The sequence below is a fragment of the Cherax quadricarinatus genome, chromosome 98, assembly GCF_038502225.1.
Source record: "Cherax quadricarinatus isolate ZL_2023a chromosome 98, ASM3850222v1, whole genome shotgun sequence".
In the NCBI taxonomy this organism is placed as follows: domain Eukaryota; kingdom Metazoa; phylum Arthropoda; class Malacostraca; order Decapoda; family Parastacidae; genus Cherax; species Cherax quadricarinatus.
Genome location: NC_091389.1, coordinates 8,167,791 through 8,180,159, shown reverse-complemented (window position 1 = coordinate 8,180,159; position 12,369 = coordinate 8,167,791). Strand labels below are relative to the sequence as shown.

The window sequence follows — 12,369 nt, the reverse complement described above, 5'->3', positions numbered from 1 at the left end:
AGAGTCATGGTAGTGATGGAGTATAATGTAAGACTTGGCAGAGTCATGGTAGTGATGGAGTGTAGTGTAAGACTTGGCAGAGTCATGGTAGTGATGGAGTGTAGTGTAAGACTTGGCAGAGTCATGGTAGTGATGGAGTATAGTGTAAGACTTGGCAGAGCCATGGTAGTGATGGAGTATAATGTAAGACTTGGCAGTCATGGTAGTGATGGAGTATAATGTAAGACTTGGCAGTCATGGTAGTGATGGAGTATAGTGTAAGACTTGGCAGAGTCATGGTAGTGATGGAGTATAATGTAAGACTTGGCAGTCATGGTAGTGATGGAGTATAGTGTAAGACTTGGCAGAGTCATGGTAGTGATGGAGTATAGTGTAAGACTTGGCAGTCATGGTAGTGATGGAGTGTAGTGTAAGACTTGGCAGTCATGGTAGTGATGGAGTATAGTGTAAGACTTGGCAGTCATGGTAGTGATGGAGTGTAGTGTAAGACTTGGCAGAGCCATGGTAGTGATGGAGTATAATGTAAGACTTGGCAGTCATGGTAGTGATGGAGTATAGTGTAAGACTTGGCAGAGTCATGGTAGTGATGGAGTATAATGTAAGACTTGGCAGAGTCATGGTAGTGATGGAGTGTAGTGTAAGACTTGGCAGTCATGGTAGTGATGGAGTATAGTGTAAGACTTGGCAGAGTCATGGTAGTGATGGAGTATAATGTAAGACTTGGCAGAGTCATGGTAGTGATGGAGTGTAGTGTAAGACTTGGCAGTCATGGTAGTGATGGAGTATAGTGTAAGACTTGGCAGTCATGGTAGTGATGGAGTATAGTGTAAGACTTGGCAGAGCCATGGTAGTGATGGAGTGTAGTGTAAGACTTGGCAGAGTCATGGTAGTGATGGAGTATAGTGTAAGACTTGGCAGTCATGGTAGTGATGGAGTATAATGTAAGACTTGGCAGAGTCATGGTAGTGATGGAGTGTAGTGTAAGACTTGGCAGTCATGGTAGTGATGGAGTATAATGTAAGACTTGGCAGAGTCATGGTAGTGATGGAGTATAATGTAAGACTTGGCAGAGTCATGGTAGTGATGGAGTGTAGTGTAAGACTTGGCAGTCATGGTAGTGATGGAGTATAATGTAAGACTTGGCAGAGTCATGGTAGTGATGGAGTATAGTGTAAGACTTGGCAGTCATGGTAGTGATGGAGTATAATGTAAGACTTGGCAGAGTCATGGTAGTGATGGAGTATAGTGTAAGACTTGGCAGTCATGGTAGTGATGGAGTGTAGTGTAAGACTTGGCAGTCATGGTAGTGATGGAGTGTAGTGTAAGACTTGGCAGTCATGGTAGTGATGGAGTATAGTGTAAGACTTGGCAGTCATGGTAGTGATGGAGTATAGTGTAAGACTTGGCAGTCATGGTAGTGATGGAGTATAGTGTAAGACTTGGCAGTCATGGTAGTGATGGAGTGTAGTGTAAGACTTGGCAGTCATGGTAGTGATGGAGTATAGTGTAAGACTTGGCAGAGTCATGGTAGTGATGGAGTGTAGTGTAAGACTTGGCAGTCATGGTAGTGATGGAGTATAGTGTAAGACTTGGCAGTCATGGTAGTGATGGAGTATAGTGTAAGACTTGGCAGTCATGGTAGTGATGGAGTATAGTGTAAGACTTGGCAGTCATGGTAGTGATGGAGTATAGTGTAAGACTTGGCAGTCATGGTAGTGATGGAGTATAGTGTAAGACTTGGCAGTCATGGTAGTGATGGAGTATAGTGTAAGACTTGGCAGTCATGGTAGTGATGGAGTATAGTGTAAGACTTGGCAGTCATGGTAGTGATGGAGTATAGTGTAAGACTTGGCAGTCATGGTAGTGATGGAGTATAGTGTAAGACTTGGCAGTCATGGTAGTGATGGAGTGTAGTGTAAGACTTGGCAGAGTCATGGTAGTGATGGAGTGTAGTGTAAGACTTGGCAGAGTCATGGTAGTGATGGAGTATAGTGTAAGACTTGGCAGAGTCATGGTAGTGATGGAGTGTAGTGTAAGACTTGGCAGTCATGGTAGTGATGGAGTATAGTGTAAGACTTGGCAGAGTCATGGTAGTGATGGAGTGTAGTGTAAGACTTGGCAGAGTCATGGTAGTGATGGAGTATAGTGTAAGACTTGGCAGTCATGGTAGTGATGGAGTATAGTGTAAGACTTGGCAGTCATGGTAGTGATGGAGTATAGTGTAAGACTTGGCAGAGTCATGGTAGTGATGGAGTGTAGTGTAAGACTTGGCAGTCATGGTAGTGATGGAGTGTAGTGTAAGACTTGGCAGTCATGGTAGTGATGGAGTATAGTGTAAGACTTGGCAGAGCCATGGTAGTGATGGAGTATAATGTAAGACTTGGCAGTCATGGTAGTGATGGAGTGTAGTGTAAGACTTGGCAGAGAGACTTCACCTGTCAATTCAAAATCAAATCTCTGAATAAACACTTCAAACCTTCAAGTGTATTGGTTACATCATCAGCAGACCACACCAGGTTCCACTCCTGTCACCTAAGAACAGGAAACTTGAGGCTACAGTGGGCACAGGCTCACTACAACTGGACAGTTGAAGATTGGAAAAAAACACATTTCCTGGTCCGATTAACCACAATTTCTGCTGCAACATGCAGAAAGTAGGTCAGAATTTGGGGTAAGCCTTTGGGATGTGGTGAAGCAGAAGATTCACAGCAGTAATGTGCAGCTGACAGATTTGTAGCAACTACACGATACCATCATGTGAGCATGGACCAGGATTTCTTAAGAGATGTTTCCAGCACCTTGGTGAATCCATACGATGAATTCAGGTTGTTTTCGGTGGAAGGGGAGGGTCCTACCCAGTACTAGAAGGGTGTACCTAATAAAGTGGCCACTGTGTGTACATCTCTTCAGCACCACAGTGTGAATCCTTCCAAAGTGTGTGAGAACTGTGGCCAAACATCTATTCTTGTAAGGTTCTACCTTCATGATTGTATAAAAACACTAGGACTAAATATCCACTCTTATAAACTATTACCATCATGATATAGCGAGATCATGTCATTTTAATTTCTTCCAGCACTGATGTGCAACTTTGTAAGAGCCACAACAGTGAACTGAGGTACTAATCAATCCATCAAGACTGTTGGACGGAACACATATTTCTAAAAGAATAAAAAGGCACAATATCGTGACTGGAACAACACACAAATAACCCGCACAGGAGAGAGAAGCTTATGAAGATGTTTTGGTCCCACTTGGATCATTTATAGTCACACTAACACTTCTGTAAGAACAGGGGATAGAGGGAAGCCCATAGTGACATCGAAGCTTTGAGAAGACAACTTACCTTGAAAGGAAAACGAGTTAGTCCACATGAAGGCGGATAACATCGAGAAAAACAACAGTAGGTATAGGTAGGTGAAGTGCCTTTATTCTCAAACACACACTTGTGTTAGTGTGACTTTGTAAATAATCCAAGCTGGACCAAGATGTCGTCATAAGCCTTTCTCCTACGTGTGGGTTATTTGTGTATACAACCTCTCCTCACTTAACGACAGTTCTGTTCCTAAGACCACGTCGGCAAATGAATTCGTCGCAAAGTGAGGTACATACTATAATGGTAGTGAGTTTGTGTCAGCCATCTTTCATATTGTTTTAATGTCACCTTTGTACCATTTATAACATTTCTGGTATATTTTTAAATGTTTATACAGTAGTGTACTGCATATTGTAATAAACAGAATAGAGGAAATCGGCTCTAATATTCATTATTTAGGTATGAATACTGGTCAGAGAGCCCGTCGTAAGTCCGAGTCGTCGGTAAACAAGTAATTTGCTAAGTGAGGACAGGCTGTATTATCTCTAGTGTGAGGGACTGATTACCTCAGACAACCTCTCCACATCTTCCACTTTTTTTTCTTTGTCTTTGACCGATAAAGCTGCTGGTTGGCATTTCCACAGTATAGATACCCAAGTGTTGCACCAGTGATATAATTAATACTAATATATCAGTCGTTACCTGCATGTTGAACGTCAAAACATTGCATGGAAACTTGTCTTTGTTTCTGCATTTTTCTTGATACTAATTTCATATACTACACCTACCATCCGACTTACGACCACTCGACTTACCACTGTGTTTTTTATGCCAAATTTCTGGGAAATAAACCAGTATTTGTGTTGTACAATGTTTATCCTAAACCTTACAGTATAAAATACAGTACTAACAACATAAAAAGTAAAGTAAAACATGAAATACCAAAATAAAACAATAAAATAGTCATTACAAAAATGTTTTGTTGATATTCAGTAGTAAAGTTCGACTTACAACCATTTCGACTTACGACCGGTTTCTCGGAACCGAACTCGGTCGTAAGTCGGATGGTAGGTGTATATTGTTTTGTAATAATTTATTAACTTATGTAATTTTGTTTCCTAAACATTTTTTTGTAATGTAGATGATTTCAATTTTTTTTTTTGGGGGGGGCAAATAATTCATGTTAATTTTCATAGGATTTTTTTTTTTCTTTAAATCATTGTACTTTTGTACAATGATTTACATTAATTCTACAGTATTAATAATGTTTAACTTGTAGATAGTATAGTTTCCTGTACATTGTAGTTGCAAGGTGTGTAGGTGAGTGGTAGCACGCTGGACCTGCCGTGTGCCGGTACCTCGGTTCACATCCCCAATCATTCTGTTTGTTTAGCAATATGTATAATGTTTTTTCTTGTAGTAATGGAATAGTTAACTTTGAGATAATGTTTTTGATAAGATAATCTTGTACGTATTTGTAGCACTGAGAGTGGTGAGGTTTGAGTGAGGGTGGTGAGGTTTGAGTGAGGGTGGTGAGGTTTGAGTGAGGGTGGTGAGGTTTGAGTGAGGGTGGTGAGGTTTGAGTGAGGGTGGTGAGGTTTGAGTGAGGGTGGTGAGGTTTGAGTGAGGGTGGTGAGGTTTGAGTGAGGGTGGTGAGGTTTGAGTGAGGGTGGTGAGGTTTGAGGGAGGGTGGTGAGGTTTGAGCGAGGGTGGTGAGGTTTGAGCGAGGGTGGTGAGGTTTGAGCGAGGGTGGTGAGGTTTGAGCGAGGGTGGTGAGGTTTGAGCGAGGGTGGTGAGGTTTGAGCGAGGGTGGTGAGGTTTGAGCGAGGGTGGTGAGGTTCGAGCGAGGGTGGTGAGGTTCAGGTGGATAAGTTCAGTTCCATTACAGGATGGTTTGATGCGAGGTGTGAGAGTTAACATACAAATACAGTGGACCCTCGCATACCGTTGGCCTTGCATAACGTTAAATCCGCATACCGATACATTTTATCGCTAAGATTTTGCCTCGCATACCGCTAAAAAACCCGCTCAACGCTGTTCGTCCGAGACACGTCTATGTGAGGCCTGAGCCAGCCTCACATGTTCCGCCGGTGGCATTGTTTACAAGCCAGCCTCCGCGGTAACATCCAAGCATACAATTGTAACATTTCGTATTATTACAGTGTTTTTGGTGATTTTATCTGCAAAATAAGTGACCATGGGCCCCAAGAAAGCTTCTAGTGCCAACCCTGTGGTAAAAAGGGTGAGAAATATTATCAAAATACTGTGGTACCATGGTCAACTGCTGATGCTGCTGCTGCTGTAGCACTGTCAGCTGCTGCTGCTGCTGTAGCACTGTCAGCTGCTGCTGCTGCTGTAGCACCGTCAGCTGCTGCTTCTGTAGCACCGTCAGCTGCTGCTGCTGCTGTACCACCGTCTGCTGCTGCTGCTGCTGCTGTTGTAGTACCGTCTGCTGCTGCTGTAGCATTGTCTGCTGCTGCTGTAGCACTGTCAGCTGCTGCTGCTGCTGTAGCACTGTCAGCTGCTGCTGCTGCTGTAGCACTGTCAGCTGCTGCTGCTGCTGTACCACCGTCAGCTGCTGCTGCTGCTGTACCACCATCAGCTGCTGCTGCACCACCGTCAGCTGCTGCTGCTGTAGTACCGTCTGCTGCTGCTGCTGCTGTAGCATCGTCTGCTGCTGCTGTAGCACTGTCAGCTGCTGCTGCTGCTGTAGCACTGTCAGCTGCTGCTGCTGCTGTAGCACTGTCAGCTGCTGCTGCTGCTGTACCACCGTCAGCTGCTGCTGTACCACCGTCAGCTGCTGCTGCTGCTGCTGTAGTACCGTCTGCTGCTGCTGCTGTAGCATCGTCTGCTGCTGCTGTAGCACTGTCAGCTACTGCTGCTGCTGTAGCACTGTCAGCTGCTGGTGCTGCTGTAGCACTGTCAGCTGCTGCTGCTGCTGCTGTACCACCGTCAGCTGCTGCTGCTGCTGTAGTACCGTCTGCTGCTGCCACTGCTGCTGTAGCACTGTCAGCTGCTGCTGCTGCTGCTGTAGCACTGTCAGCTGCTGCTGCTGCTGCTGTAGCACTGTCAGCTGCTGCTGCTGCTGCTGCTGTAGCACTGTCAGCTGCTGCTGCTGCTGCTGTAGCACCGTTGTTGGTGTGGCTTATTGAGAATACCAAGAAACAATTAACCCCAGAGAATTTGCCACCCAGGATAACCCAAAAAAATGTGTCATCGAAGACTGTCTAACTTATTTCCATTGGGGTCCTTAATCTTGTCTCCCAGGATGCAACCCACACCAGTTGACTAACACCCAGGTGAACAGGGAAAAACGCCTGGAACTAGTGCTCACATTGGTGAATTTAAAGCCAGCAAAGGTTGGTTTGAGAGATTTAAGAATCGCTGTTGCTGGATCAGTCAGCTGTTGCTAGATCAGTCAGCTGTTGCTGGATCAGTCAGCTGTTGCTGGATCAGTCAGCTGTTGCTGGACCAGTCAGCTGTTGCTGGACCAGTCAGCTGTTGCTGGATCAGTCAGGTGTTGCTGGATCAGTCAGGTGTTGCTGGATCAGTCAGGTGTTGCTGGATCAGTCAGGTGTTGCTGGATCAGTCAGCTGTTGCTGGATCAGTCAGCTGTTGCTGGATCAGTCAGCTGTTGCTGGACCAGTCAGCTGTTACTGGATCAGTCAGCTGTTACTGGATCAGTCAGCTGTTGCTGGATCAATCAGCTGTTGCTGGATCAGTCAGCTGCTGCTGCACCATGGTCAGCTGCACCACAGCTGCTGCTGCACCACAGCTGCTACACCACAGCTGCAGCTGCACCATGGTCAACTGCACCACAGCTGTTGTTGTTGCTGCACCACCATCAGCTGTATTACTCGAAGATGTGGAGAGAGTGTTGTTGGTGTGGCTTAACGTGAAACAATTACCGAGAAACAATTAACCCCGGAGGATTTGCCACCCAGGATAACCCAAGAAAGTCAGTGCGTCATCGAGGACTGTCTAACTTATTTCCATTGTGGTCCTTAATCTTGTCCCCCAGGATGCCACCCACACCAGTCCACTAACACCCAGGATGTGACCCACACCAGTCCACTAACACCCAGGATGTGACCCACACCAGTCCACTAACACCCAGGATGTGACCCACACCAGTCCACTAACACCCAGGATGTGACCCACACCAGTCCACTAACACCCAGGATGTGACCCACACCGGTCCACTAACACCCAGGATGTGACCCACACCAGTCCACTAACACCCAGGATGTGACCCACACCAGTCCACTAACACCCAGGATGCCACCCACACCAGTCCACTAACACCCAGGATGTGACCCACACCAGTCCACTAACACCCAGGATGTGACCCACACCAGTCCACTAACACCCAGGATGCCACCCACACCAGTCCACTAACACCCAGGATGTGACCCACACCAGTCCACTAACACCCAGGATGTGACCCACACCAGTCCACTAACACCCAGGATGTGACCCACACCAGTCCACTAACACCCAGGATGTGACCCACACCAGTCCACTAACACCCAGGATGTGACCCACACCAGTCCACTAACACCCAGGATGTGACCCACACCAGTCCACTAACACCCAGGATGTGACCCACACCAGTCCACTAACACCCAGGATGTGACCCACACCAGTCCACTAACACCCAGGATGTGACCCACACCAGTCCACTAACACCCAGGATGTGACCCACACCAGTCCACTAACACCCAGGATGCCACCCACACCAGTCGACTAACACCCAGGATGTGACCCACACCAGTCGACTAACACCCAGGATGCAACCCACACCAGTCGACTAACACACAGGATGCAACCCACACCAGTCGACTAACACCCAGGATGCAACCCACACCAGTCGACTAACACCCAGGATGCAACCCACACCAGTCGACTAACACCCAGGATGCAACCCACACCAGTCGACTAACACCCAGGATGCAACCCACACCAGTCGACTAACACCCAGGATGCAACCCACACCAGTCCACTAACACCCAGGATGCAACCCACACCAGTCCACTAACACCCAGGATGCAACCCACACCAGTCCACTAACACCCAGGATGCAACCCACACCAGTCCACTAACACCCAGGATGCAACCCACACCAGTCGACTAACACCCAGGTGAACAGGGAAAAATGCCTGGAACTAGTGCTCATATTGGTGAATTTAAAGCCAGCAAAGGTTGGTTTGAGAGATTTAAGAATCATAGTGACATACACAGTGTGATAAGGCATGTTCTGGAAGAAAATGCCAAACAGGACCTACAGTACTCAGGAGGAAAAGGCACTCCAAGGACACAGTGTCTCATCAGTCATTGCTGCATCTTCAATAAAGGTAAGTGTCATTTATTCTTCATTTAGTAGAGTAGTACATGCACAATATATACTGTGCATGTACTACTCTACTATTGTGCATGTATCCTTCTCTTTGTGTGTAGGAAAATGTATATTTCATGTGGTACTTACATAATTTTTTGAGTTTTGAGCTGTTCGTATCCCGAGGTACCACAGTATTTGTAATCATAATTTATGAACTTTCAATGAACACTCTTATATAGGTTGCGTAACATACGTGAACCACGCACAGAAACTTGCGTTAAATTTTTTTTTTTCATACTTTTGGGTGTCTTGCACAGATTAATTTGATTTCCATTATTTCTTATGGGGAAAATTCATTCGCATAACGATAATTTCGCATAACAATGAGCTCTCATGCACGGATTAATATCGTTATGCGGGGGTCCACTGTATTTTAATGTGAAGGCTGGAATAATAGAACTTTTTATCATTTTAACTCGATGGTTGTCATCCATCAAGGTAGGGGTGACCCCCAGAGAAGAAAACATTTCACCATCATTCATTCAATCGCTGTGTTTCCGGAAGTGTGCTGAGTAGGGGTTTGCCTCAGTATCTGTGGGTATCAGATAATTTTAATAGTATCAGCATAGCCCTAAAATCAAGTATGTATAGGCATTTCTATCAGCGAAAATATTGGTATCCCATCGTTAGTAGTGACATCGCATTTCAGATTACTCCCTGTACACTCGCTGTACTTCCCATTTCCACTACTCCCTCTACTTACTATTACCACCGCTGCTGCTGCTGCCATCGCTGCTGCCGCCACCATCCACTACCACCACCACCACTACTACTACTGCTACTACTACTGGCATTACCTCCACCACTACGTTTCCACTTCTGCCTTCTGATCTTTTTCCCATCCCTGTCCTCCTACATATATGCTGGCTCTCACATCTTTGTGTGTTAGCATGACTTGTAAATGCTCCTGGTCAGACCGAACTATTGTCATAAGCACCTATTCCCTATGTGCAGGTCATTTGTGTATTCTAGGACTCGTCTGGGTAACCATTTTCCCAAAATCTCTTGTATGTTATCCACACACACTCCAACAACACCTCCACAAAAAAAATCACTTGCTTCTGCTCCTAACACTCACATTACGCTTCTGGATGTTCAAAACCTTTGTACTCAGTCTCCTTAACCCCCCTCCCTTCCAACCCTTCCTGGGGTGACCCTTACTCCTGTCTTCCACCCCAAATTGATACACCCTCTTCATCAACTTATTCGGTTTCATTCTCTCCACATGGCCAAACCACTTCAGCAACCACTCCTCAGCCCTCTGAATTAATACCCTTGGTCACCCCTCATTGCCTTTTAATTTCTACATTCCAAATTCTCTGCAAAATATTGACATCACACATTGTTCTCAAAGATGGCATCTCCACTGCCTCCATCTCCACTATCCCCAGCCTCTTCCTTGCTACAATGTTTAAAATCTCACATTGGTACCTATGAATAAAAATTACAATTAATAATAATTATCATCATGTGCAGTGTTAATGTTAGAATTACTTATAAAATGCAGTAGTGTTTAATACATTACAGTGTTGTATTTCATGACACACCTTTACAGTTTTGCAGTATGGCTTTGTGACCATTTTCGTCTCATCATTCCCTCTGGCTCCTCTGTTCGCCTTCCTCAACAACGTTTTCGAGATGCGTCTCGATGCCAAGAAGCTGCTGACGCACTTCCGTCGTCCCATATCTCAGCGGGTGAAGGACATTGGCATCTGGTTCAAGATTCTTGACTCCATTGGTAAACTGGCAGTCATAACCAATGTTAGTTCCCATTTTTGTTCTTCTCTCTTGTTTGTGTATGTTACTTATGCAGGGAGAGTAGACAAAACACTTAAACAGGATGCATTCTGTATTGTGCATTTGTTGACTTTATGTAGAGAAGGTAGACAGACACACTAGACACAGACAGTTCTGTGTTGTGACTTGAGTAGACAATGTAGACAGTCACTTTACACTTAAGTAGGGGAAAGCCAGGTTGACAGACTTAACTAGACATTTGCCAGGACAAGCTCTAGAGAAAATCAGACATGGACTTGACCAAACACTGAACACCAAAGTTACAGGCATCAAGAAACATCTCTTCAGTATAAGAGCAATAAGTGGAACATGTCTAAAATAAAAAAAATGTCTAAAAATGGAAAATGTCTAAAAGTGAAAAATGTCTAAAATTGGAACATATTATTTCTGCCCAGGAGAAATCGTCCTTGACTTTTTTCTACAACTGCACATGTTCAGCAGTATGAGTAAGAAATTATATAAAATACTGACAGAAGAGAAATAAGACACATGAGCATTGCCGGGATAGGAAACAATTCGATGTGAATGATTTCTTGAGTCCATCTAAGAGTGGAACAGGTATAAATATGTAAGCAACAGAACTGGCTGGGGTCCAGGCCAAGCTGCCAGATGTGGAAAAAACTGAAAACTGGTCACAGGTATGGCTTTGATGTGAAAAACTCTTGAAACTGGTCACAGGTATGGCTTTGATGTGAAAATCTCTTGAAACTGGTCACAGGTATGGCTTTGATGTGAAAATATCTTGAAACTGGTCACAGGTATGGCTTTGATGTGAAAAACTCTTGAAACCGGTCACAGGTATGGCTTTGATGTGAAAAACACTCAAAATTGGTCACGGGTATGGCTTTGATGTGAAAACCTCTTGAAACTGGTCACAGGTATGGCTTTGATGTGAAAAACTCTTGAAACCTGTCACAAATTATGAAGCAAGCCCGAGAGCTTCAGCCCACCCTTAAAATTTTTAAATGGGTACTGTAATGTAATATACACTCTACTGTCATAACTAATAGATACTCGTGTAAATCAAGGAACAGGTGGGGTTTGACCCTATGGCAAGTGAGTCCTTAAACTCTCAGTAGAGTGTGTTAACCACTGAACCAGCTGGCTACAATGAATAAGTCAATTCTGACTCTCTTTGGGTTATTCTGGTAGGTAATTTACAACCGTTACTATGTACAATAATTCTTCTTCTTTCAACAAACTGGCCGTATCGCACCAAGGCAGGGTGGCCCAAAAAGAAAAACAAAAGTTTCTCTTTTTAACTTCAGTTATGTGTACAGGAGAAGGGGTTACTAGCCCCTTGCTCCCCATGTGTTAGTTGCCTCTTACAACACGCATGACTTACAGAGGAAGGATTCTGTTTCACTTTCCCAAGGAGATAGGAAATGAACAAGAACTAGTAAGAAAATGGAGAACCCAGAAGGTGTGTATATATATACTTTACATGCATGTGTAGTGTGACCCAAGTGTAAGTAGAAGTAGCAAGACGTACCTGAAAGACACCAGCAATCCTAACATCATGTAAAATAATTACAGACTTGCATTTTACACTTAGCAGGATGGTAGTACCTCCCTGGGTGGTTGCTGTCTACCAACCTACTACCACAGGACAGTAGTACCTCCCTGGGTGGTTGCTGCCTACCAACCTACTACCACAGGACAGTAGTACCTCCCTGAGTGGTTGCTGCCTACCAACCTACTACCACAGGATGGTAGTACCTCCCTGGGCAGTTGCTGTCTACCAACCTACTACCACAGGATGGTAGTACCTCCCTGGGCAGTTGCTGTCTACCAAACTACTACCACAGGATGGTAGTACCTCCCTGGGCAGTTGCTGTCTTCCAACCTACTACCACAG

The 12,369-nt window shown here is 44.9% G+C and overlaps 1 protein-coding gene across 2 annotated transcripts in view; it reads left to right on the top strand.

Moving 5' to 3' along the window:
* Window positions 1-12,369, top strand: part of LOC128702491 (anoctamin-1) — a gene marked incomplete at its 3' end in the record, with an annotated part of 87,128 nt that overhangs the window by 62,219 nt on the left and 12,540 nt on the right. For both annotated transcript variants that reach the window (XM_070105296.1, XM_070105295.1), the window contains 1 exon segment: window positions 10,270-10,475. In XM_070105296.1, the coding sequence (XP_069961397.1) occupies window positions 10,270-10,475 (206 nt within the window).